The sequence below is a fragment of the Gymnodraco acuticeps genome, unplaced genomic scaffold (genome assembly GCF_902827175.1).
Source record: "Gymnodraco acuticeps unplaced genomic scaffold, fGymAcu1.1, whole genome shotgun sequence".
NCBI classification, from domain to species: Eukaryota; Metazoa; Chordata; class Actinopteri; order Perciformes; family Bathydraconidae; genus Gymnodraco; species Gymnodraco acuticeps.
The window spans coordinates 1,289,367-1,317,251 of record NW_022990440.1 but is presented as its reverse complement, the minus strand read 5'-3'; the positions used below and the strand labels follow the sequence as shown (position 1 = coordinate 1,317,251).

The 27,885-nt window shown below is 39.6% G+C and overlaps 1 protein-coding gene across 26 annotated transcripts in view; it reads left to right on the top strand.

Annotated features, from left to right (window-relative positions):
* Window positions 1-27,885, top strand: part of si:dkey-21e5.1 (potassium channel subfamily T member 1) — an 84,107-nt gene that overhangs the window by 13,308 nt on the left and 42,914 nt on the right. For 17 of the 26 annotated variants that reach the window (XR_004569885.1, XR_004569886.1, XM_034225168.1 and 14 more), the window contains one exon: window positions 25,428-25,466. The exons of 6 other annotated variants lie outside the window; for them this stretch is intronic. Coding sequence is in view for 18 of the 20 variants with exons in the window: in XM_034225168.1 (XP_034081059.1) it covers window positions 25,428-25,466 (39 nt within the window). In the remaining 2 variants the exon portion in view is untranslated. Of the gene's footprint in view, window positions 1-15,146; window positions 15,764-22,557; window positions 22,579-25,427; window positions 25,467-27,885 lie in introns of those variants that run through there. 3 more of the 26 variants (XM_034225170.1, XM_034225172.1, XM_034225171.1) reach the window with 3 other exon arrangements.

Sequence of the window (27,885 nt, the reverse complement as noted above, 5' to 3'; positions counted from 1 at the left end):
GTGGTGCTGAAATGAAGCCATTTCACTGGAGGATCAGCAATCGCTTCAGCTGGGGCTTGCGAAGACCAAAGGCAGAGCAGTGCTTTATCCTCTTGCTCTGTCAGTAACCTTACATCTAAAGCAGGGTTTCCGTTAGCCGGTAATTACCGGTTTTTAGCTGGTAAAATTGAATAAAAACCGGTAAATTCAAAATGTCCGATGCTCCGATCGATTGCCCGCCGATCATTATCGGCCGATATTCACTCTTAATAGTTTAATCGGTGCTCTCTATAAAGGCCGATCAGGAGAGCTGGATCTGATCGATATGGACATAAACGCAAGTGAAGTGTAACCGGACACGAGAGAGAGATCAGATCAGCTGCTGCATAATCACCTGAAGCTCCGCCCATTGTTTAGCGAGCTGCATGAGAAACTGACGGGCTGTCAGGAGAGAGAGGGAGGGAGAGAGGAAAAGAGAGGATCCGTTTCTCCTGTGTTATTATTCAAAGTTAATGTAAACTTTTGAATAATGTACTTCATCTACTACAAGTAGTTTCTTTGAATGTAATAATTATGTTGTTTGTTGTTTGTGGAATCATTTTTGAAAAATGAATCTGAATTTTTCGATCCGTTACGATTATAAACTGAAGCAATATAAAAATGAGCCCCATTAACTGAGTTTTAAACATCAGCATATCCGGTCATAGTCCGGTGATTACCTGCTAACGGAAACTCTGCTACATAATTCTTATTATTATTATTGAAACATGACCGGTAAGTTTCAAATTTGTCCGGTAAAATAAATTCTGTTCGGACATTTGACCGGCGAGAAAAAATCCTAGCGGAAACCCTGATCTAAAGCTGACAGGAGATTCTCTATCTGAACTCAAATCAGCCACGACTGTTGCCTTAAGGGTCGAGGTTGCTAAATAAACTGAAGAAAGACAAAAGGAAAGGCAGTAGCTTCAACTGAAAGCTCAGTTCGCTATATACAATATACACCACTGAAACCTCACCTCCCATAACATCTTACTATTCTCTTTCTTTTATGTACCTGTGTACATTTGAAGGTGTATCCGAACTGACAGTACTTAGGTATACATCCTTCTCTTTCAAACCGTGCTTGTTGTCTCATTCAGGAAAGAAATGGCTTGATAACCATTGCATTCATCCCGCTGCGTAACTGTATCGTTGCTTTATAGTTTTATCGCTGGTTGAATCTGACACACAAACCATGTGTTTGTTATCTCTTTACTCCAGGCTCTCGGTTGTCCGTAGCAGCCGCAGCCATGTTTCACCATGACTGGATCACCTCCCATGGCTTTTGTGTTTCGCAATTACCTTATTGATCTCCCTCTTGGATTAGTGGGTAGTGAAAATCATCACTTATGAGATCTCATTTTGCACCAAGGGTTATGTCACATTGGTCTTTTTCTGTCACCATCCGCTCTTTCTCTGTCGCTGGATCTCTCGGTTTGCTCCCCCTCTGTCTCCAGAGCTTCCTGCAGTGAATTGCTGTCGGTATGTTTTATATCAAAGCGAGCTCTTTTGTCTTCACATTTATAGCAGCAGTCTAGTATTTGACCATTCCCCCCCACACACATTGGTCTGTGTGCACTCGGGATTCAGCGATGTCTTGGTATTCAGACTACAGATCCTTATAGAATTTGTATTTCTAGCTGCATGCCAGTTTTATCAATAGTGATGACATGACAAATGCCTGTAAGCCAAGAAGAATAAAAAGCAATTCTGACTCACAGTATGGATTACACTTAATAATAATGACATGAACCTTATCTTTACCTTACCTCATCTTTAAAATACGTATGCATGCATGCATGCAGCGTCTTGAAGACCTTGAGATGTTTGAATATGTCTATCAGGCTGCTTGAGAATGCATGTTGTATTCCCGTGTGTGTGTTTCGTCCAGTAAGTCCCCTGTGAATTGTTTTGCTGATCACTATTCAATTGCAAAGGGTAATTAGGGTGTGTTGCTGGGCTACCAACACTTGTTTGCCTCAGTGTGTACATGTGTCTGTACATGTTGTGTGTGCTTATGCTCAGTCTTGTCAAACAGCTATTGAGTAATACACAGATACAGCCTTTGTTGCTTCAAAACAAATAACAGCTGTAAACTGCAGCTTCTGCACACCTCTGCACAGTGCGTGTTAGGAAATGAATGAAGACATTGTTATCGATTGTGTGTTATGGCGCTGTTTTATAATTGTTTCCGATCTCTGGAGTGGAAACGGAGGCAGACCACGCCGCGGGGCTTTGGTGATGCTCTATCTCTCGGTTGATGATCTTCCTCATGCTTCTAGTTTGTGATGTTGATTATATCCTGTGCTGATGCCTTGTCGAGTGTAAAGCCACGAAGCAAATTAACCCCCTGAGGGAGAGTCAGAGCCCCGTCCCCTGTCCCTCTCCGTGCCCTGATAGCCTTTTGCATCTGTTTCATTGCATCTATCATGGTGGGCTATGAGAGGGAAAGGCAGTGGAAGGAAATACTCAGGCAGTGATAACTCCCCGAACATAATAACTTTGCTAGAAGGGAGCCCACTAGGGAGCTACAAGAGCGGTTATGCTCAAACAGCTTGTAGAAAAATGCATATCAAATAAAAGTAACATTACTAGTGTCAATGCACTAAAGAAATAAGGAAGTGCTTTACAAAAACGAAATATTAAAGCAGTTTGTACTTCCAAAAAGGAGCCGTAAAGTCCTCCGACATGTTATATATTGTATAATAGTACTGTAATACAATTGACTAATTGTCTGAAGATACGAATGACTACATAGGAATGGTTAATGAAGGAAATGAAATGTAGGTACTTCTCAACATTGATGAAAACATTCTCAAAATCCCATATCCTTAAAGTAGGGCTGCAACAATGATCTAGTGTTTACGGACTTTTCTTTGCTAGAGAAAGTACCTTCCATTACAGATTGCAAGTTATGAGCAGTTTAATTAAAGCGTCATATTTCTTTGCAAGTTGAACAAATGTAACACTACACATTTGTTAAAGTACTTTCAGAGCGGACTGGACTTGAAGGGAGACGGCCTCCAGAGTGCTGAAACACAGCATTTCAGAAGGAGGTTGAGGACGGGTATTTTCAGAACGACAGTATGGAAACAATTATGTATTCCTGAACAGAGCAGACATACATTTTTTTTGGGAAACCAGGCATTATACGTTTCCTTTTAATGTCCGGAAATCTCAACAAATTCAGCCCAAGGTTATGAGAGAAACACTCAACAGAAGAATGCAGTAATCCCTTCTGTGCTGTTAGAGTTTGTGTGTCCTTGTATCTGTGTCTGTGATGTGGGCGTACAGTGTGTGTGTGTGGAGGGGGGGGGTCTCCTTCCTGAGCTGTCATTGTCTTCAGGATTGGGTGTAAGAGGGCCATAATTATGGCTTCGCTGTGTGGGTGCTGAAGAGGAGCAATCACACTGAAGTCATGAAGTCTGACAAGCGATTGGTCTGTCTGTGTCTGTGTGTGTGTGTGTGTGTGTGTGTGTGTGTGTGTGGTGTGGTGTTGTGTGTGTGTGTGTGTGTGTGTGTGTGTGTGTGTGTGTGTGTGTGTGTGGTGTGTGTGTGTGTGTGTGTGTGTGTTGTGTGTGTGGTGTGTGTGTGGTGTGTGTGATGTGTGTGATGGTGTGTGTGTGTGTGTGTTGTGTGTGTGTGTGTGTGTGTGTGTGTGTGTGTGTGTGTGTGTGTGTGTGTGTGTGTGGTGTGTGTGTGTGTGTGTGTGTGTGTGTGTGGGTGTGTGTGTGGTGTGTGTGTGTGTGTGTGTGTGTGTGTGTGTGTGTGTGTGTTGTGTGTGTGTGATGTGGTGTGTGTGTGTGTGATGTTGGTGTTGTGTGTGTGTGTTGTGTGTTGTGTGTGTTGTTGTGTGTGTGTGTGTGTGTGTGTGTGTGTGTGTGTGTGTGTGTGTGTGTGTGTGTGTGTGTGTTCTGTGCAGGTGTTCATGTATATGGACACCGGTATGCACACCTGAGTGTCTGATTATACATCTGAGTGCGTGGGTTTATCTCTCTGTCTGTCAGCCAGCGGAGGGGGGCTAGCCTTATCGTCGGAAATAGAAACAAGCCACCATGACACTTATATACACGCCGACAGGGATGGAAGCAGAGCAGCAGAGAAGATAATTGGTTCCATATATCTTATCCTCTGTGTGTCTAATCTTGTTTTACTCCTCTAATCAAGTTAGGATTCTGATGGGAGTAATGTGGACAGAGTGAAGAGTGTTGATTGGTCACTGGTTCAACTGTAACACCTTGTCGTGAGTCAAATAGTGGCTCTTGGCATGGTGACCCGACACTGACGCACGTTCTGCTGTCAGGCAACAGCTAGTCCCAGTCACAGATCATTCACTTGTGTTGCCGCGAAAATGTTTTATCTCCAATATGACAGCTTTTCAGCAGAACAGCAGAGGCCTGGTTTGTAGCTTGGTCAAATGTTCAATCGCTCGATCTTTTAATCCGTGGATTTTGATTTAGATTCATTTTTAGAACCAACGTTGGTGAGTTTTCTTTAGCAACATGTGCTTCCTACACAATGTGTTTCTGATTTATCAAAAAATATTCTATGTTTTGATATGAGTATAGCAGTTGTATCTCTCTGATGGCTCCTTTTTAAAAAAAAAAAAAAAAAAAGGTTTTTCCATCCAGTCTCATATCACAGAAACTCTAAGTGGTAAACAGACACAACAATTGTACACTGATGCTGGCAGCAGCTGTTTGTGTATGCGGATTCCGTGGCAGAACCGACCGCTGGGATTTGGCACTTCAACGATTTTCCATCTGAGTTTATGAGGCTGATGATAAGATGGAGTACAAAGGGGGGGGGGGAAGAAGAGGAAGAGGACGATGGAGGAGATGGCAGATAGAAGAAGAAGAAAGAGAAGGATTCAGATGAGTGGTGATTGACACTGATATGAGGAAGATGATGGGGATGATTAGATCCATTAGGTCACGGAGGACTGAGCGCCCCCAGGCTATGTTTACACAGGAGACCCTCTATGCTCAGAGCCAAAATACTGCTCATTTTACAAACGTGTCGGTAGGTTTGTGTGCACAAGCGACATTTCATCTCAACTCAAGCTAATTATGAAAATATTGGATCAATTAGATTCATCATTGGATTGAAAGAAACACCTATCCTTCGTTAGCTTTAATAATTTAGAATATAACGTGTGATAATAACTCCACACACATCCCCAAGTCCTTATGAAACTGGATGTGAATTCCAATGTTGACTCATGATTAATTTCCCTTTATAGTTTGCTAATTAGCTTTCTGTTTTATTGTTGACTCTGAGGTCCTGGGATGTGTCAGGCGAAGGTTAACGAGAGGATGCAGAGTGGTGATGCACTTCGGAAAAATTGCATGCCTCGCATCTACGTGTTAGACAAAGGTTAATGCGTTGGACCTTAAAGTTTCCCAACGTTATGGCGATGCAAAGTCTGACGTACTTGAAAGACTGAGTGTTGTTGCTGGTGACATCCGCTCTGAAACTCCAGCTTGCAATTTGGACCATAGGTGGCATTAGTCACCGCCATCAGCACAGAGTGGGTGGGCGACAGTTGAGTGCCGCTAGACTTCTCATCAGCAGCACAGTGGCTGCGTGTCGTTTTAAGAATTACCATTGTTATAACAGTGAAGCAGAGGCCCCCAACATGTTGTCAACCTCCCGCCTGTTTTGTCACATTTTCCGGGGGTAGTTTCTCTGAGTATTTGTGCAGCCAGTGAGCAGGAACTGGAATGTGAACACAGTGAAACTGAGGCAGAGCCGAGGCATCCTTGAAAAGCTTGATTAGGATAATTCATTTGTGTTTTAACACAGCGGAGGTATTAGTAAAATGAACACGGCGTGCTTAAGCTGAAAGAAATGAATGTGTGTGTCTTCTAAAGCGTTTTATTACATTACAGTATGCATATTCTCAGAGGGATATCTCAAATGGGACATTGGGACAATTAAAGGTAGGCTGCTAAGAGAGAATTATCAGAGGGGTGCAGCTCAGAGAAGATAAATGTCTTTTTTAGCCTTTTACTCTTCTGGGTCTCTGCATCTTTGTGCCTAGCAATCTCTGGCGCACTTGCCTGGTTAGCCCCCATGGTTTTTCTTAGCAACTTAATTAGCATTTGTGGAATTGGCTTGTCAGACTTCAATAGGCAGCTGTGATGATGGAGGCACAGGGATGAGGTTGTCGGCACCGTGGAGGGGAGTTCCACCGGCGTGGGTGAGTGTTGAGACCTGCAGCGTCACACAGAGGATTAGTCAGGAGTCACACAATTCCCCTCCACCCATTCTCAGAGATCTAATTTAAATATGCATGAACTAAAGCAGGGCTCTTCAATTAGTTTGGAATGGGGGCTGGTTGATGAAAGCAAAGGGGCCGGGAAAAAGATGGCTTGAAATATGAGCAATCATATTAAGAGCTTTAGATACAGTAAATAGTGGAGTGCATATATTGTGTTTAATTCAATCAAACAACATAGCCCCAAGGCCTTTATAGATCTAAATGGCAAGTTCAGAACTCAGTAGGCCTACAGTACGTGTGAAGCTGATTTAACCATCAACATCTTTTAATCTGATTTGATTTAGGTGAAATGATCTAATCATTCACGCAGAGATGCAATAAATGACAGGAGTTGTCACTACAGTAGGTGGGTTCGAAACCCGAGCCCGCCCAATTTTTTCAGGCAATGTCTTTCCCTCTATCTCTCAATGTAACACCCTCTCTGGAATAAAGGCACTCTGGCCCAAAAACAATTCTTTAAAAAAAGTAGATGACTTTTAATATTATACTCAAAGGGCCAGTAAATATCACCCCGTGGCCGGATTTGGCCAGCGGGCCGCCAATTGAATAGCCCTGGTCTAAACACTGAAGCGCCATTTTAAATTGTAAAACATCTCACTGCTTTTGTAAACCGTTGTAATTGGGGCAAATATATATATAAATATATATATATTTGCCCCAATTACAATCCGCTTGAAATACCAAAAAACAATTAACATGAATGTCTCTTATTTGCATTTGGATTGTCACTAACAGGATTTGACTGTGGCAGCCTTAGAGTGATGTTTTATTTGTTACATCTACTGTCTGTTCCTTTTAGACCCTAACTATTAATTATATATGTGTTCATTCAAACACAATCTGTTATTCCTGCTGTCAATATCATTAACGGTAAGCTATATATACAAAGCTTTATAAGATGGGCCTATTCATAAATGATGTATCTGATTTGGCAGCCTATTTGTTTATATCTTTTTATAGTCAAGACTCCATTAGCATTAAGACGGTACAGTTGTGATAACTACAAGCTATAACTGTTGATAGCTCATTACTTTTGTATTATTCTAACAGTGGATACTTTATAATATATTTAAAATATCAATGTGTTGAAATAGGACAAGAGATTTTAGTTTCTTATATTTTTATTTAGTTTAAATTTGTATTTTTCTGATCTTATAAACTGCATGACACACTTTATGGACAGCTTTTCATCTCAATGAAAGGTATGTTGACTATGTTGTCAATACAAACACATTTTTTATAAATTGTTTGTTAATAATATATCAAAGGATCAGAAGATTTTATTAAAACGTCATAAAATGTAACACTGAAAAACATTAGCATAATATCAAATCAAGTTTTATTTATATAGCACATTAATAAACATGATAATATAGCATGCTGTCAACAGAAGATTGAGCCAAATGTTCAAATGTGTCAACAACATTTGAGTTTATTTGATCCAAGTAAGCACACCTGATGCATGAAAAGCTTTATGGTACATTCTGAGCAAGTAGGCCGTTATTCAAACTCCCCGGGTGCTGTGCAATAGCTGCACTGCTCCTAGTACTAGACTCCTGGTACTAGGATGGGTTAAAAGCAGAGGCCACATGTCACTGTGTGCTGTGTGCTCTGCATGTGTGACCATTAAAGAGGGTTTCATCCCTCCCAATATATATATATATATATATATATATATATATATATATAAATATAAAAAAATAAACAGTTTAGGTAGACGGGTCATTACTGGACAAACTGCACTGTGATGAATAACTAAAGCAGAGATTAAAAGCTGTGGCTGGTGTCCAATTAGGAAATATCTATATACAAGAACAGGCAAATAAAAGCCTTTTTTATGCAACTATAAACACAACAGCTACTTACTGGCACAGCGTCAAGCTGGGAGCGCTTGTTTTATTCATGAATATTTTGAATATGGTCTTTAAAGTGGTGACCTATAAAGGGACAAAGTTAATGCACCCCCAAACATTCTGAATTGTATTTGGAAGCACAAAGTACGAGTGAATAATGCACATTTCTGTACCAATAGTATTTCCTTACTCTTACAAAGGGACTCATGTTTTCAGGGCGCATATACGAGATTGAAATGAGGATAATGTTTATTTTTAATAGATGAAAGAATGGCTCTAGCAAACCCATTTTACACAAGTGAATATTCTTCATTTCTGAAAGAGAACATAAGGTTATGACCAGTAAATGGGGAGTAGAACCTTTTTGCACGAAACAGCCATTGGCAAAAATAAAGGCACAAAGCAAAAGCATCCCTGTGTGTGGTTGTGTGTGTGTGTGTGTGTGCGTGCGTGTGAACTCTCTCTTCTGTGTACGCCTGCCAGTGGCATTGGCTAGACTTCTTCCTCCTCTCTGGTTGTGCGGTGCTCAGGCAGACAGCTCGCCCACAGCAGCGCCAGCTCACTGCCTTAATATGTTTTGACAGAGGAGGCATTATCACAGCACTTGACACACTCATCTGCAGCACGGAGCAAGAAGCCCAGGCGCTCCTAATGAGAGCGCAGCTTTAAAGAGAGGCCAGGCTGCTCCCCACCACTTTAATTATCTTAACAGCTTCAGAGTGTTCCTAAAGGCAGAACGAGTAGGACATTAACCCGTTTTCATATGTTCTCTATACTAAAGAATCCATCTATAATAAATCTGGTTGTTTTCTCTACAAATAATGAATGTATTTTTGAGCAATACCGCTCTGCTGCCTTCTTTTGTAACTGTACCACTTTCAATATCAAAGCCCCTCTGTCGCAGCATGGTGTCTCTCCCAAAAACTCTTCCTTTCTACTTTTTCTGCTTTCTTTTTATGATCTCAGTGGCTGGAAGGTAGTCATGTTGCAGAATCTGGAATTCGTTCAAGTTTATTTGCCAAGCGTTTCAGAGGGGAATACTATAACAGCTACACACCAACAGTACTGCGCTAATAGGCTTCACTGCAGCTCTCTCTCTCCTGGGGTTATATCCCTGCATGTGCTGCCCTTATAAATCCAGCCTGAACCTGATATAATATATGTAGATACCCAGTGTGAATCTGGCTAATCATTCTGTGATGATTCTAAAGCTCTGGCTACATTAAAATAGCGTGCATCCTGTAAGAACATGCCCCAAAACGTCTGTAAGATCATTATAATGTATGAGCTGAAAAGGAGAAATATTCTACTCTGTATTCTGGAACAAAGGAGGATAAACTGGTTAATAAGTCTTTAATATATTTAATTTTGTATAATTCATAATGCTTTAGATTTAGATTTTTGCTTATTTCTGGAGTGTAATTTGCCTTATTTTCCGCTGGTTGGGATGCAGCTTTTTGATGTTCCTGAAACATGTTTAAGGGTGTTAAGCAGCTTGTTCAAGGGCACTGCATTAGTACTACGTGACGGGAGATAAAACCCAAGGCCACACTGCCATCTGTGTTATAACCTGTACAGTATATTACCTTGGCACTGGCTGATGCCTGTTTCTTGTAGTACAGCATGTTTTTGCACTGCTTCTGATTTCAGATTAGACTCACACAGCCTGCAGTTCTCTGCCTCACCACAAAGTGTCTCTGTGCTCAAATCAGTGCTTCTACACCTGTTTCTCCTACTGATGAACTTGTCTGCATCCTTTTCTTTCAGTGTCAAGCATCATGCACTAAATTGATACCATTTACAAAACCTCCACAATAACAGATCTGTTTTGTCTCATGATTGAATAAAACCACGTTGTTGTTTGATCTGCCTTTTTTTTAGGTATGGTTTTATTGTTTTCTTTCACAGACAGCATAATGGCAGTCGTATGCTGTTCACGGATAAAAAAAAAATGTAAATATAAAAAAGAAATCGAGAAAGCATAATCAATCACAATTAGAAATACAACAAGATTGGTCACCTGCCTGGATTGTGGACAAAAGAAGCGCTTTTAGCTGTATTTTTGTATGACGATCATCAGATTTGAAGAATTTTGAAAGGTTTGTTTATTTTACATGATCCTTATCAAAATAATCCTTTGTAAATAAATACATTTTAGTTTGCCACAACATGCATATAGTTTAGGTGCTTGAGTTACTGTTTGGCTGTAGAGAAAATAAAAATGTAATTCAGTAACCATAACATTATCACATGCCTTTAACAGGCATATTGTGTCATATGACAACAACTTGGGCTAAATCAGTACAAACAGTCTATTGTACAATAGTGACCAAACTGCTCCACTGGATCTGTCAAGAGTTACGTTTTTTTTGTTTTGTTTTGCTCACCACCAAACTTTTATTTTCCAGTTGAGCATTAAATCAACTTTTCACAGCCCCCCCCCCCTATTCTGAGGCTACTAACAATGGGTAATGTAATGTTTCCTGAAGGCTGAGTTCCAAATGCTATGCGCAGTGAATGTGGATTGTATTAAAGGTTGCCTAAACGCATTACTAATGAGATTTCAGCTCATATGGCTGCTCAGGGCTACATTAGAAATAAACTGCTTCCTGTAAACACATGATCTCAACAGGCTTGCATATCACTATTATAAACAGGATAAATTGGAACCCATCTTTACAAAAAGCTGCTTTTTAAGGAGTACAATGTAGAAACTGGTCATTTTTACCAACTTGAAACAGGGAGAGACTCGTTATTACCATCTATGCATCGTCTCCTGTGTTGTACACATGACCTGTTGTTCAACCAATTTCCTGGTAGACAAGTAGACACTACAGGAGGGTAAAACATTGGACTATAATTTACACGTTTTCTGATATATTTTGTTTAAATATGTAAATTGAATGTTCCGCATACAAATTAAAAAAAGAACATGAACAGATCCAAACACTGGAAGAATCCAGGTCAAATGGAGATTTCTTTGCCTTAGAGAAAAAGAAAATAAATATTTTTTAGAAAACTACCTTTGCAAGACAATACAGTTAATTGGGGTCAAACACTTAACTCGGATATCACAAGGAAACATAGGCATTATCTAACGCTAACTTTGAGAGAATAAAGGGGAAATCATTTAATGTGGTGTTGTATACATTATGTTATAATAATAATAATAATACATGTTATTTATATAGCGCCTTTCCTGGTGCTCAAAGCGCTTCACAAGCAAGTAAAGAAAAATAACAACAAATGTAAAAAGTGCTAGGCTAGGTGGAATAGGGGCAAAGGGTTAGTGGATTAGGAGTTAAAGGCAAGAGGGAAGAGGTGAGTTTTGAGGGCTTTTTTGAATGATGTGAGAGTGTTGGCAGATGTGACGTGGCTGGGGAGGGAGTTCCAGAGTGAGGGGGAAGCTGCTGTGAAGGCCCTGTCACCCCAGGTACGGAGCTTTGTCCTGATGGGCTGGATGAGGTCACAGAGGGGGGGGAAAGGTTGTTGAGAGCTTTGTTATAGTTCAATTTTAAAGTCAATGCTGTGTTTAATGTGGAGCCAGTGGATGTCATGGAGGATGGGGGTGATGTGGTCGGAGCGTCGGGTGGAGGTGAGCTTGCGTGCAGCTGAGTTTTGGACATATTGAAGTTTTTTGAGGATGTATGCAGGTGAACCTTAAAGAATGCTGTTGCAGTAATCAAGACGGAATGTAATGAAGGCATGGATCAGAGTTTCAGCAGTGGTGGATGACAGGGAGGTCTGATGCGGGCAACGATCTTTAAGTGGAAGAGGGCGTGTTTTTTGACCTGGTTAACATGAGGGAGGAAAGTGAGGGTGGGGTCGAGGATGATGTAGAGGTTACGGACGTGAGTGAAGAGAAATAGATTTTGTTGATAGGTATAGCTGTGTGTCATCGGCATAACAGTGGAATTTGAGTTGGTTTTGAAGGAGGATTTGTTGATTTGGGAGGATGAAGATGATGAACAGAAGGGGACCATGTACAGGACCCTGAGGGACACCATGATTGACAGGACCGTGGGGGATTTGGAGTTGTTGATTGAGATGAATTGATGTCTGTCAGAAAGATAGGATTTAATTTATATATAACTGGGAAGTTCTTCAAAAAGTAGTGTTGTGTAGTACCTCACTAATGCCTGTAGAGTAAATCGACAGGACAGGCCAGAGCTAACTTCAGTAGCTCACTCTGCAATACAACACATGTTTTTGACATAATGTGAACATTATAACCTCTTTACTTTTTGTTGAAAATGCGACTTAATTTGACTTTCAATTCTGCCATTTCTTACACATTATAACTTTAACACCTGTGCACTATTGACTGCATATCAAAGCAAACCCGGGAGTTGGAGTACCCTCTAGATCAGTGGTTCTCAACTGGTGGGTTGCGACCCAAAAGTTTGTTGAAAAAATTCAAACTTATTTTGAAGGCCCGATTTTCTAACGCTCTGCATGCAGTAAGGCAAGGCAAGGCAAGTTTATTTATATAGCACTTTTCAACACAAGGCAATTCAAAGTGCTTTACAAAAAACGAAAGACATTAAGAAAATGGCATTTAAAATCAGTCATTAAAAATAAAAGCTAATAAAATAAACATTAAAAGAAAAAATACATGGATAAAAGTTGCAGTGCAGTCTAAGATATGAATAGTTCAATTAAAAGCAGCGACAAAAAGAAAAGTCTTCAGCCTGGATTTAAAAGTAGTCAGAGTTGCAGCGGACCTGCAGGTTTCTGGGAGTTTGTTCCAGATATTTGGAGCATAATAACTGAACGCTGCTTTACCATGTTTAGTTCTGACTCTGGGGACAGAAAGCTGACCAGTGCCTGAAGACCTGAGAGATCTGGATGGTTCATAATTTAGCAGGGGGTCAGAAATGTATTTTGGGCCTAAACCATTCAGTGCTTTATAAACCAGCAGCAGTATTTTTGAAATCTATTCTTTGACACACAGGAAGCCAGTGTAAAGACTTCAGAACTGGAGTGATGTGATCCACTTCCTTAGTGTTAGTGAGGACTCGAGCAGCAGCGTTCTGAATCAGCTGCAGCTTCCTAATAGATTTTTTTAGTGAGACCTGTGAAGACACCATTGCAGTAGTCGAGTCTACTGAAGATAAAAGCATGGACAAGTTTTTCCAAATCCTGCTGTGACATTAGTCTTTTAATCCTAGATATATTCTTTAGGTGATAGTAGGCTGATTTAGTAACTGTTTTAATGTGACTGTTGAAACTCAGGTCAGAGTCCATGACTACACCTAGATTTCTGGCTTTATCTGTTGTTTTGAACATTGCAGACTGAAGCTCAGCGCTAACTTTTATACGTTCTGACTTGGCTCCAAAAACCATTACCTCAGTTTTATCTTTGTTTAATTGGAGAAAGTTCTGACACATCCAGTCATTGATTTGTTCAATGCACTTACTCAGTGTTTGAATTGGAGCATAGTCTCCTGGTGAAATTGTTACGTACATTTGTGTGTCATCTGCATAGCTATGGTAACTTATTTTGTTGTTTTTCATTATCTGAGCCAGTGGTAGCAGTAGGCGTTGGACTGGAAGTACCGGAGACCATAAACGGTTTTGAAAACTTCTGTCACGTAGTGATCATCTTCTCAATAAAACATCTTTGCTGATGTTTTTTCGAGTCTTCTGGCCAATCAGAATCAAGATTGTTGCCGGAAGTCCCCACGGAGAATAACTTTGCGGTAGAACTCTTCTTTATACATCCATGGGTACAACTTCAGATAAAAATGAACACATGATGAAATATGACCCCCGGTTTGATGATTGACAGGTCACAGAACAATGGGAGCTATCTACCCATACCCACAATTTAAAGTAATTCACACAAACTATCTCCTCTTTACTCTTCTCGCAGCAAGATGTCAGAACAAAGTGAAACACAAACAATGGCATACAATATTATTAATATGTCGGGTAGCAATAGATTTATTTATTTTCTTCTCAGAGTGTATCAGAATGCGTAGTTTATATGTTAGTATTTCTAAAAATCTCCTGGGGGAAAATCCCCCCAGACCCCCCTTCTGGGGTCGGGGTTTCAGCATGTGCCTTTTTGTGTTATACAGTTCAGCTTTAATTCCATCATCTCATTAAAACGTTTTTAAAAGCGTAGTCTACTTTAGTTCTGTGAAGGGATATAAGGGATATATGCACTGTACTTCACTTTAATTAGTATGCTGAAAAGCGTATACAGCACCATTTCGGGTCGCGATCTATTGACAAAGGAAACCACTGCTCCTGATAATATTCCTTATTTACACGTTTCATTAGGGTGCTCCATTTTCTTGCAACTTTTCAAACTCATGCAAGTCTGATTTTAGCAAACAAATGAGCTATGCAGTTCCAACTGAATGCTCTTGGTGGACTGGCAGCCTGTGCATTTCACACCCTCTGCGTAATGTATGCTGTGCTGTGAGCTGCTCAGGCCCTCTGTAACAATAAATCAGTTAAACCTTAAGGAGGACACTTTGATCTGTGTTTGCTCTCGTAGCCCACAGGCTGTGAAAAAACCCAATCAAAGTCACACTCGCAAACTAGATCAGCTGTAAACACAATTACTCATGTTAAATGTAATTAGTTGTAGCTTCATGTGTTCTACTTTAACTGAAGCGGCGATACATTTGATTTACGTTATAAAGTTGTTTTTAAAAACTGCTGCACAGTAAATATTGACCTATGGCTGATAAAATCATAATACATATATGAATGTTTCTCAGTATACCCCATTACTTAAATATGTGACTTGTTTATAAAAGTCTTATTAACCTTATGCTATCCCTGAATAAACTGAGAGATAGTCTATTATGGTTATACTCCAGGTGTCACGTGTTTCATGCAAAAGTATAATTCCATCATGCAGTGTTTATCCAGGCCACCTGCTCATTAGTCTTTTGCATCTCATTATCCAGGCACGTATTTAAAACCATAACAATATTAGAAATGAGTTGATTCATGACGATTTCTCCATAGTGTGGACGGCTTGACATAATTCCATTTTCCATACGCTTTTATTGATTAAGAAGATTAATTTGCTTAAATATCAAAGGCGATGCACTGATGGAAGGCGAATCATCTGAACGTTGATTAGATCTAAAGGAATCGTAGATCATTTGACCATCTTCGTTATGTAACCCATCTGGGTTGGTTTCGCTGTGCGGTTGACGTTACATCGTGACGACGCGTGAATCTCAGAGACGGGACCTCACATCTCCACCCGGGATGGAGGAGCGCTCGATCAGCAGGAGTCAGCCAGGTGCTTCCCTCACAGTGTCTGACAGGAACCAGTGATGCAGCAGGGAGAGAGCTGCTCTCCCTCCGCCTTCGTGAAGCAACAGTGAAACGGGGATGCGGTTTTCCGGTAGTGTCGGTCTCTGAGCTGCTGTGACACCAAGAGGAAACATATTGCCCGCTCTCTGCTGGAGGTACCGCTCGGGAGGCAGAGAGCCATGGCGGGCGCTAAGCTTACTCCCTCTCCCTCCGAGATCGACCCAGACGTGAAGACCGAGGCGCACAAAACCCCCGAGCCAACATGGGTCAACCCCTCCAGCCCTCTCCGGACCATGGGCTCTTTCGGGAGCGATACCGGCCAAAGGTAGCTGCCGCAGATCCGCAACAAAAGTCGCATGTTTCTGAATGCAGCTCGCTTGCACACATCCGATAAATAACATGGTGCTGCGACTGCACGTGCATGCTGCATAAAGTCTCACTAATAACTTGCAATTATCCGTAGGGCAAAGGTTGCGCTGTGATCAATGTTCCATTAAATCTGATCCCGTTAATTTAGATTCACTGGGAAATGTGTAGGAATGTGTAAGCGTTATATTTCCCCCATTGGACTTTAACGATAATGCATGCAGTGAGGCACTTTCGCTACCGACAGCTGAATGATTGCTTCTGCCATCAATCATTCCCCTCTGATTAATGGGCTGCAGTGTAGCCTGATAGTGATGACATAATATAGTGAATGCTGCATTCTCATCACCATTTTATGGTTTTGTTTTATATTTTATAGGGTGTGAAAATGCTGTTATGCCACTGCATTCAAAGCTGAAGAACGTTTTTGCACATAATGCATCCATATTAATAGATACAATGAAGATGCAAACCACAGGAGATTATGTTGACATACCTCCAAAAATACATTTCAACATATGTCTGCACCACTCAATAGAGCCTGCACGCAGGCTTTCACAGTCAGGACACTCTGCTATTTGGTAGACAAATTAGATGGAGCAACTGAGGTGAACTAAATGTTTTTTTTCCTTTTCAGCGAAGAAAGAGCTCTAGATTTGCAGACATTAAATCAGATTGGCTCTTTATCTACTGTAGGTTCTTTGAGGTTTGTTTGGACGAAAACAGAAATATTGTGCTTGTTTGGCAGCAGTTCTGAGACTACTGCACAGCCAATATGCTGGTGGTGCAGTGTGGTGTTCGGTCACTCAGTATTTACTGCACATGTTTTTCTTGTCAATATTTATTTGAGGGTATTGACATTTATTGCAAATGTTTGGGATCAGAAATATAGTATCTGCTGCAGTAGCATTTGTTATGTCATGCAACTGTTTTGATATCAAACGTACCAACCATGGCATGGGGGGGGAAATTACATAATGTCAGTATTGTCAAAAATGTTTGGCAAATAATCCTTCAAATTATAAAGCATTATTATAATCATTATGAAGCTGTATTTGTTTCATATGTATTAAATATTAATAATATCCTTGCTCTCCCTCCTTCACTTTCACATAGACCCATTGAAAAACTGTCAGTGGTGCAGTTCCACAACAAATACTTGAGCCATACAATCCTCCAGTAAACTTAATACATACACCTCTGCAAAGATTTCCACTGGGACAATACATCTCTAGCGTAGCTGTTATTTTGGAGGACAGACCTGGAAGGATGTCATGATGAGTTAGGGAGTTGGCAGTAATATCACATACTCAGAGAAAGGAGATGAATTGGCCTCAAAGGCAGCTCAGAAATTCTTGAAATGCTTTCTATCTAGCGTCTTTCTACCTTTTTATTCTGATGAAGTTAATGCAACAATAATACCCCAACAAATCAGTTTACAAATAAATGATTGTACCAATTTAACCTCGGACACTGTTAAATACGCCATGTGGTACCTCCCAAATTATGTTTACTCTTCTTAATATTCTGACGTCCTTTGATTTAAATTATTACAAATCACAGATATCAACAGTTTATTATGTTAACTTGCATTCACACAACAAGAATTGCAAATACTTTGAGGTTCAGCTAAGGATGCTAAACATGATATTGATGTTAGGTGTACTTGCTTCTCACGTTGTTGTTTATGTCGACAATGATGATGAATGAAGGTTTAAGCCATGACAGAACGATCTATAAATTATCAGCTGACATCTAGTCTTTATCGGTGACTGTATTGAATGAGACTTGGCTTTGGAACCGGAGAGTTGCCGTTCGAGCCTTGCGCGGACCAGGTACGGAGTGTAAACTGGTAGCTGGAGAGGAGCCAGCTCTCCTGATGCTTGCAGATCTGTCAGAGCAGTCAAAGTCTTAGTCTTACAGAAAACCAGTAAGTCAGATGACAACTGCTCTGAACGGGCAGAAAGAGGAACAGATTTCTTTCAAATCACATTTGAGAAGTTTATCAAAATTGGCACATTGCTATATTGCAATGCCAGACTATTAATCTGATACACTCTGCAAATGGCTGAGGCTATAACATGTAATGCATCTGTTGGCTAGTTGCCGTGAGCAAATAGAATTGGACCATTATCAATCATTCAAGAGGTTGCCACTCATAGCAACAAGTTATCCTATCTTAAATGAATGGATGAATGTTCAACCTTGATCGCGTCCTGTTACTTTACTCTTTCAGGAAATTAGACTAGTTTACATATGTTTCCTAACTTCATTCACTTCTTCTTTATTTCCACACACAGCCCATGTATGTCTCCTCCAGACAGGCAGGATGTAGTCAGGAGTCAGAAAGCTTTTTACGTTGTGAAATGCGATCAGCGTGGGATTTGTGTCCAGCTGGCTCGAGAATAAAAGCTTGTGGAGCGAGAGGATCAATATTGTGGTCCATTTAGTACACTTTTTTCGAAGAATTTATCTATCTTTGCATAATGTACAGCACCTGGGCGTCCCCTTGATGTTTGTGTTTTATAGGATTCTCTGAACAGAATTGACAGCTAAATAAAGTAGGCAGTAAAACACTCAATGAGACTTGGAGGATCTTCAATAACAGCGGGATTGACCATCTTTTAAACTCAGGATGTGGTCAAAACAGAAACTCACGCAGATTTATCTTGGCATCATCAGCATCGCCACCACATTGTCTCGCTGTGAGAAATCTGTTTGGAAGATGGGCGTTTGGTTTGGTCTGCTGGTGTCTAATGAATCAATTGTAGACCTCAGTGGGAGCTGTTAGTCATATTCTCATTACTGGGGGATTGAAGTCTTTTTTTTCAATATAGGCCAACAGAGAAGCCGGATATTTGATTGACTGATATGCAGCATAGACTTTATAGCATTCCTGACGTCTCAGCAACTCAAGTTTCTACAGACTGTACATGTCTGTCAGTCAAAAGTACTTTGGCTTTTATCGAGTTTTAAAACTTTTTACATTTGCGTTTCTTTATGATAAAGTCTTGTACAGTCAGCAGCAACGCCTCCTCCATATCAAAGCTTAAAGCTAGACCACGTCAGTCGCAATTCATGTTGTTCACTTTTTGATTGATGCTTTCACAGTTTGATGATTTCATTTGAAGTTTTCCTGTTTTTGCATTTTTCTTTCAGTTGACAGTTAAAGGATAATAGTCACATTTAAGGTCATTTATCCAAAACAAAAATACTGAATGTTTAAGATATTGTGCATCATTAACAAAAAAAGATAGCGGTTGAATAGTCCAGATATGGGTACAACAACAAAGTGGAGCTGACTGACACTTGTGCTTTTAAGATAATTTCCCTTTTAGTAAATTGAGCTTCCGGGCAAATTCCCTTACAATCTTTAACTTAGTTAGGATTAGATTATCCTTCTGTGCACCAAAGCCGACCTTTACCTATCTTCCCTTTTCCTCTTAGATAAATCGATAGGTGCTTTATTGATCCCAATGTGGGAAATGTTTGCATTGCAGCAGCATAAAAAAAACAAGGCAATGTACATAAGAGAAATGAAGACACAAGAAATAAACAGTCCAAAATATTTCTGAAATAAAATAGCATTACAAAGTTAAACAAATATATATACATGTGGACAATATACATGTGGAAATACACATTTCCAGTAACAAATATAATGCAGGATATTATTGTGCAAGAAATTGATTATTCAATATTAAATTGAATACAAATGTACAGTGGGAGTTTAAGTCCATCCTCTTCTCACACAAACCTATTCTTTGAACACTTCAAACACGTTGATGCAGACATCATCTTTAAATGTAATGTAGTTTAGCATGAAGTGCATTATACAGTTACTTGTTACTTAGAAATATCCTGGAACTGTGAATATCCTGATTTGTCTTAATCCAAAGATCTCAACAACTACATGAGAATGTCTCTTTGTTAAGCAATATTCAGTGGGGAAATAATTGAAAGTGTTTTAAATGAATCCTAAGATGAATGTAGATGCAATAAAAGAGAAGCAGTTCACTAAAAGAACTGAGAGGGTATGTTTGCAAGCCTCTTGTCCTCGAATTGTTTACAACCTCAATTATTGTATTCTCTTTACAGTTGGAGGTTGGCCTTTTGTGGTTGCTTGCCTATACTGTAACACCAGTGTTTTGTTTAAATCATTATCATTTGTACTTTATCACAAAGACATAGACAACATGATAGTCCATTCTTTTTCATCACGTTGATTACTTTTTTTTATGCTCTTTTCTAATTCATCGCTGCCTAATTACACTGTGTTGTTAATGATTGGATGTTCATTTCACAATTTATTCATCGTGCACACTTCTACAGAACGTGTCAGTCGGCCCTTTTGTTTAAATGTTTATTTATATCGCCCTGCTTTCACAGAACAATTACGCTTTCATTTTGATTGGAGAACCCAAGGTTTAATGAGGGGTTTTAATGTGGTCCATGGGGTAAATTACAGTTCATGTACAGTAGTACATCATCCGTGTTAATTAAGACGAAATCTCAGTAGTTGTCTTGAGAGATGAAAATAACGCCCTGGTCGCTAGGCATGCCCCTTAAAAAAATGAACCATTTAAAAGTTCTTGTCTATCCAGAGGAGACATCTGAAAGCATATTGGCCGTTAGAAGAGTCCCTGTATAACTAAGATACCAGTGTTTGCTTATACATAACAATACGTAGCACTTGTGCCACAACATCAATCACACACTCCTCTCACTTGCCTTGTCCTTTTTCTTAAGGGCATTATTTAACAGAGAATCAATTAGAAAGCCTGACGTATGTGGGATAATTGGAGCAGATCTGTCAAACTGAGGGGCTCACACAGTCCCTCTGTGTGTCAGCTGAACTGAATCTGAGGCGTGCCCCAGAAAAAACTCACAACACCAGCACGCACTTCATGATCTGTTGTTTGGGAGGAAATGGAGAAAAGCTTCCTGCTTCGGATGAAATGCTCAGCAGAGAGCTTAATGTTTCCTTAATGTCTCTGATGAGTCACGTATTCACACTAACTACATCAGTAATCTGCAATCTCAATTTGTGCCCATCCCATCCTGGCAAATAAAGGCACATGGCATTGATGTAAAAATCATATAGAAAGTGCAGTACAATATAGCTTCACTTATATAGCCATTAGGTTTTCAGTATTCAAATAAAAATGAAATACCCCCAGCCCAGAGATGAAGGTGGGATAGCTTTTATTGTCTCAGGATGTATTTATTGCATTGCCCAACCCCACTTAATATGAACTTGCTGAAGCCTTACGATCTAAAACTTTGATAAATACCATCATTTTTTATTCAGAACTTGTTTGCTGTAAGTTAGCTAAAATACATGATTAAGTGTCCTGATATATGAAAGTAACGGATGTTGCTGAAACTGATTTCAGTTTCTAAAATGGCCATTAAAATCCAATCCATAGTATTTTAATGACTTGCTCGTAGTCATTTTCACACCTGTTCAGGTAATTTTTAAGATTAAGAGTCACAGCTGGTAATGTTGCACAGAGGTATGAGATACTGTTGCTATGGTTACCTGCAGTGTAATATGGGCTACCTGGAAACAAGGTTCAGCTGTTGATCTGACCTACTAGTGTGAGGTTTTCTATTATAAGCTTTTAACAGTTTGTCAAAGCTAGATTCTGTCAGGTTTTAAAATATGTTTTTGTCCAAATGCTTTTTATGAACAACATTACTTTAAAGGTCCCCTATTATACTATTTTTCATCAATATAGGTCTTGGATATATATACAAAACATGTCTCGAAATACCAAACAGATCATGCATCCCATAAACCCCTCTGTTTCTGCCCTGTTGCAAAAGTGCTGATTCTCTGTCTTTTACTTTAGATGAAAATAAGGAGCCACTCCCCACGCCTCTCTGAGAGATATTTGGTTACATTTCGGCTTTGTTGTCTATTGGCTTCTTAAAAACAGCGGGGATAAGCTGTTGAACTGTTCCCACACAGCCGATTTAAACGAAGCAGGTGGGTCTTCTAGCTCCTGTGTGTTATCTGAAATCGCCATACTAACTTTTCTTCTTCTTGTATTTTGTTCGTTTTGTTGTGTTTTCTTCTTGTTCTTCATTTGTTGTTTAAGGGCGGCTGGCAAACAGCTTTTAGGCGCAATACCGCTCCCTGGATTATATATAGATACTGCCCTGAGTGACAGACTTTTATCCCACTCATAAAAAAGGCGTATTCGTCGTGTGACTGCATGTGCCGAACCGTGACGTCCAAACCGTGACGGTTCGGTACGGATACCGTTACACCACTAATGTTTATGTATAAAAGACATGAAAAAGTGGATTTTGCATAATAGGTCCCCTTTAACAAATATATATTATACCCATAATAATTACTACAAGGCAGTATCTTGTTGTTCTGTGTTTGGTCTCGATCTTGTTGTATGTGACAGATTTCCTTCTTAACCAGGTCTTAAGTTACTAAAACCGACTAGTCATATTGTTGGAGGTACTTGATCTGCCTCTGTGGCATGTGACAAACGAATGGGAGCTGTAGTAGGTGAGAAAATGTTGGCAAGCTTCCTGATGCAGTTAAACATGGTGAAAACTACAAATCCCATTTGCCCTTGGAACTGCTGCAGAGATGGTGTATGTGTGTGAAGCCCTCCCACTGTATATCCGTCAGTCCTTGAGGCAGCTCTGAGTGAACGTAATTGAATGCATATTTTTGGAAGTGCTGCTCGTTTTGCACTTGTTGTCTCAGCCCAGCTCCGTACATGTGAGTCCAAATCCGCTGCAGAGAGGGTGAGGATCTATGCACTTCTTTGTTTGGTATATTTTATCATATATAGAATAAGATGTGAAGGGCATTATGCTACGATGCTAACTGCATGAATGTTTGCCTTTTTTTAATTTCTTTGGTTCATGATGAAGAAACAGGAGGAATGTGTGATATGTATGTTGAGAGCTAATGGAGGCAAAGTGAGCCTCTGTTTATCTGAGCTAAAGCTCTCAGCAGCCAGATTGCATCTTTATTGCTCCTCGAAGTGTTGTTAAATAGCAACCACATGGACAGAGATCACATTAGAGGGGGTGGATATTGTTCTTATACAGTTTCCGTAATGAGCGGACTTTCTAAATCGCCCTGATTCTGAACTACATTTCCGAAGGGACAGTAGGCACACAGTGAATCACAGTAGCAGGGTCATCCTGTGTACAGTGAGTTTAACCTGTCAAGTACCTGAAGAATAAGGGATGTCTGTTGCATGTCCTTCGGTACAGTTGAGCTTTGCTGTTATCAGAACATATCCAAAATAAATTCACAGCAATCCATATTTTCTTAACTTTCATTAAGTTTATTTTCTTAAATGCCCTACAGGTCTAAGATAAGATGTGGTAATCTTTCATACAATATCATTTTTTACTCATTCAAGATCACCTACAGACTAACTCCTCTCGTGAATTACAAACTTCAGGCAATAATGGTTGTTTTTCTAAAATATGGCATTCTTGTTTAAATCGTTTCAACTTTTATGGTACAAGAAAGCGACAGCTGAATGAACATTGTGGACATTAATATGTTTTCAAAATGTGAATAAAAGCCATTGGAAGAAGACAATCAAATTGGTTTATTGGGGCCGTAATAATTGGCTGCTTTATTGTTGAGACGGCAATAAACGTATTTTTTTTCCTGGAATGGGACAGGTCCCCCCTTGTGACCAACTACTTTCTGGCTTTTATGAACAACCCGTTAATTATAGAAAGGTGCAAATGGGATTATGATTCACCAGAACTAACTATAGTATGATCATGCTTGAAGTGAATCTGCACTTTCCTTGTTGTTCTGAGTTTGATTCTTTATGGATTATGCACTTATTGTAAGTGGCTTTGGATAAAAGTGTCAGCTAAATGATATGTAATGTAAATGATGTTATTTATTTGGTGGAAAAACGTAAAACTAGACAGCCTGGACTGCCAAATGTTAACCTTTTTACAAGACACATTCAGCTTTCCTTCTTTACTCCCCAGCAGATAGGCTTTGATTATTGACACGCTTCAAAGGGTTATCAACTTAAATTATATATTTATAGTTATACATCAACTATCTGCTGAAATTGATAATTTTAGATATGCTGTGGACTGCTCCTTGAAGCATTTTACTCACTAGACTTACATTATACTGTACTAATACATATCTGGATTGACAGAACAGTACAAAAAACAAGACATAATACAATCTTAATTAAGTAATAAAAGAGTGTACAGTGTTTCAAAGTTAAGGGGCTCAATGTACCCAGTTACATCTTTCAGTTGTATTCCACAGAAATAGGTATACAGGCAGGATTTATAAATGGAATCAAAAGTACAAGGCAATACTTGTGTATTTGGGAGTACAAATACTGTACTGTATGGTCTTGCTCAAAATGTTTACCAACCCAGGTTGTCTGATCAAAATAGATCAAAAGTTGAATTTACATTTCAATCATTAGATAAACCAGAATCGGACTGGATGGTTAGCCAATTCTTTGTTATGGCAGACCTAAACTTGATAACTACTAATTATACAGTAAAACCCAGTTTGAACAATGTTCTGACTTATATATTGTACTTTTGAAATGAATGAAAAACATTTAATTTTTTTGTAATGTTTGCATACTAATAAGCTATTCAAAATAGTGTTCTAAAGTAAAAATCAATAACCTTTTCTGTATCAGGACAAACATTTAAACTATGCATACTTAGAGATAAAATATTCTCTGGTGAACAAAACAAAGAAACGTTGTTCTCTGTTTATCTTATACATCTTATCAAATGTGTTCTTTACATGTCCTTACATTATACTTGCAATTGTTTACATTTGAAAGAAATGTGCATAAATCAACATGCATGAAATATTACAACTCTGGTTAAGATTAGGGAATGCGTTTCCAGACAAAGGCCTGACCATATAGAGCGTTCAGATCAATATGCTCATCATCAAATCAAATTGTGTGTTTAACCTTTGACCCCTTGTCCATCCGAATTGTCCATGTGTTGGTCGTTAAAATCAATATGAGGGTATGTCTCTCTGTCTGTGAGTTCCCTCAGTGTTACAGCCTTCCCTTTTCTCCATGGTCATCTCAACCAATGAGATGGACTCTTTGGGTGTGGTTTCCTGTGGTTTGCATTAAGTGCTAATCTGTTCTTCAGTCAGCTTAAGCACTGTTTTTTAATTGTGTTAAAAAAAGTCTTGCATGCACCCTGTGAATTACAAGCTCAGAAAAACATTGTGTATTTCCCTTCGAGCTCAGATGCAATTCCCACTGTAAATAATGATATGTGCTTACGTGTGGAGTGTGAAGGTGACTTAATGAACCTTGGTGGAAAAGTCCTGACAGTAGGCTTTAACTGTGCAGTAACAAAGCAGCTGCTAAAATACAAGATCTGATATCAACTTGCTTACATCGGATCAAATCTGGCTCCTTCTTGCTGCACAGGCCAAGTTGGATTCTTCCACAAGGTCATACAAATGGTTGCATTCTGACTCAAAATGCAAGTGAATGCAAATAAATCGCAGTGGCATCCTTTCATTGCTCTTTCCTTCCTTTTCCTGCTTTCTCAACCCCACTCTCTCCTAACCTTTGCCTATCTGTGTTCATATGTGCTACGTCCAGGTATCAAGAGGAGTACAGTATGGACTCAACCAATGCCCAGTAAGTTCCTGGCAGCATCATGCTTGCATGGCATGGATTGTGTCTGCTAAAATAACTGTACACAGGGACTGATTTACAGGCACTGAAGCATACTGTATGTTGCAGTGTCACACGTTGGATTTGCAAAGACTGGATGTGGACATAATGCCTTGGAGGAACCATCACCATTATCTGTAAAGTAGGCAATGATTGTCATGATAATGGCGCAGAATGCTTAAAATAACCCATTCATATGTAGCTACCTTTTCAACTATTCTTGTGGAAGACTAAATGAAACCTTTAACTAACACAGATTTGTCACATTCGATCCAACCACAGTAAATGGTGAAAAGGCAGCTTGTGTGTTTCAATCAACTTTTTCCAGGGGTATTATCTGTTCCCTGACTGAATGTGCACACTCTGTCACTGTTGTCAATGTAAGTACTTGAGCTCGAAGCATTACTCATGTGAGCGGAGATGAGATCAGACTACAATCTCTGGGTTATGTTGGTTAAATAGGTCCTGAAAACAGCAACATGTCAATTGTTTGTGCTGTACTCACTGTGTACTGTGCATGCTGCTGAGTCACCCTCCATACACAAGTCTATAATAGAGTATCAAGACTTTATTATATTCAAGCTGCTGAGATGTGGTGATAAAAATGATTGGAGCATGGAGGATGCATCTTCAACTGACAGTGAAAGAATGCTTAAGTTGGATAGTGATTTCCCATTCAGTTTTTTGTTAACCCTTCAGCCTGAAGTACTAAGCTACATGTTGCTGTTCCACTAACTATATATATATGTTGCTTGATTTGAAAGAGATGGCTCCAGAAAGCTAATCCTTAATACATTGAGCAAAATATAGTATATTATGCCATATACATTTATTTATGGCAGAATTGTTTCTGGACTTAATTAGAATGAACTTTGAATGAACTTCTTGCAAGACAAATGAGTGTGAAAGTGAAATGGATTATTTAGCCATTGAAAACAAGAAATCCTGTCTTTTCTCCAAGGGCATTTTGAAGTCTTTTAATGGGTTGCACTGATTATACTATTGATGAAGCCACCAAATCCCCAAAGTGCCTTGAGCTAAAACAGGATGAACGCATAACAACTATCACAACCAACTGTGATAGGCTAAGACATCTGTCAATCAAGCAAAAATGCCTCTCTTTAATCTGTAAATCGGTGAAAAAGAGTAATTGCTTGTTTCCTGACCATCATTAATTCAATACATGACGGCGGTTCTACAAGTCAAACGCTGGAAAGGTTCCACCACTTGGTTGTTGTGTGTAGCCACTTGATTGAAGGGCTGGGGCAGTGATATTGTTGGAAAGTGAATTGTAATCCTTGGGGATGTGCTTAATGGAGATCTACACGCCTGTGTCGACATGAGAGTGGGCCCTTCATCAATGTTATTCTCTCTTGTGATGATGATAAATCAAGGCTGACAGAGCATACTGTGTCTGCATTATTTGGTTTGTATCTGTAAAACAACATCACCAACACCTAAAATACCTGACATGGCATTGAGATACTTCCTGTGGGTGCAGAAAAAAAAAGTTTAACTCATGTGACAACACAACAGGAAATAGCGTGTTGATGTTTCAGAAAACCCCAACGTTTGGTGTCAGCTCATCAGAATCAAACGGCAGCACAAGCATCTCAGCATGTTCAGCAACAGCACATTATGAAACCCACAACCTCATTTCAGTCAAGGGTGCTCAAGGTGCAATCTCAGTGGGTGCTCAAACCACCTCATGGTTCCTCTAGTGAGAAGTATCAGAAGGAGGATTTTTCTGTCTAACACAATGTGAGAAATGTTGCCTTTTTATATAGAAATGCTTTATTTGACACTGCATGGCATTGATTCATAATGCTGCTACCTTTTTTGAAGTCTTTTCAAATGGCATTCTATATCTGCTGTCTTTGTAAAGAGGTGTGTGAAACGCTGGTGTGATATGACCACTTTTCATCCTTTTTAGGATCTTCAGAAAAGGACATTTTCTTTATTATCAAAAGTAAAGTAAACTAGAGAATGCAATTCCTGAAGAAATTGCTAGTGGGAATGCTTTATGCTGAAAGCTGACGCTAAACTGCTATGCTGAAATGTAATGTGTAAGAAGAAAGTGAAGAATTTAGATTGAAATGATTAGGGATGCACGATATTGGTTTTTTGAAACCGATACCGATAACTTCCTGCTTCTCAAGACCGATACCGATAATACAAAAAAATGTACGCCACTAATTATTTTAACGCGATTAACGCATGTGTATTTTTTTTCCTTGGCCGCCCGGTAGTTTCAGAGCGCATGGAGTTTAAAATACCATCTACAAGCTGATGCTGACAGCCCCGCTCCCGCCGCCCGCTTGTGGCAGACCACACTTCCACGCTCACCGGCAGGCACCGACTGGCCATCTGGAGGACCGGGAGG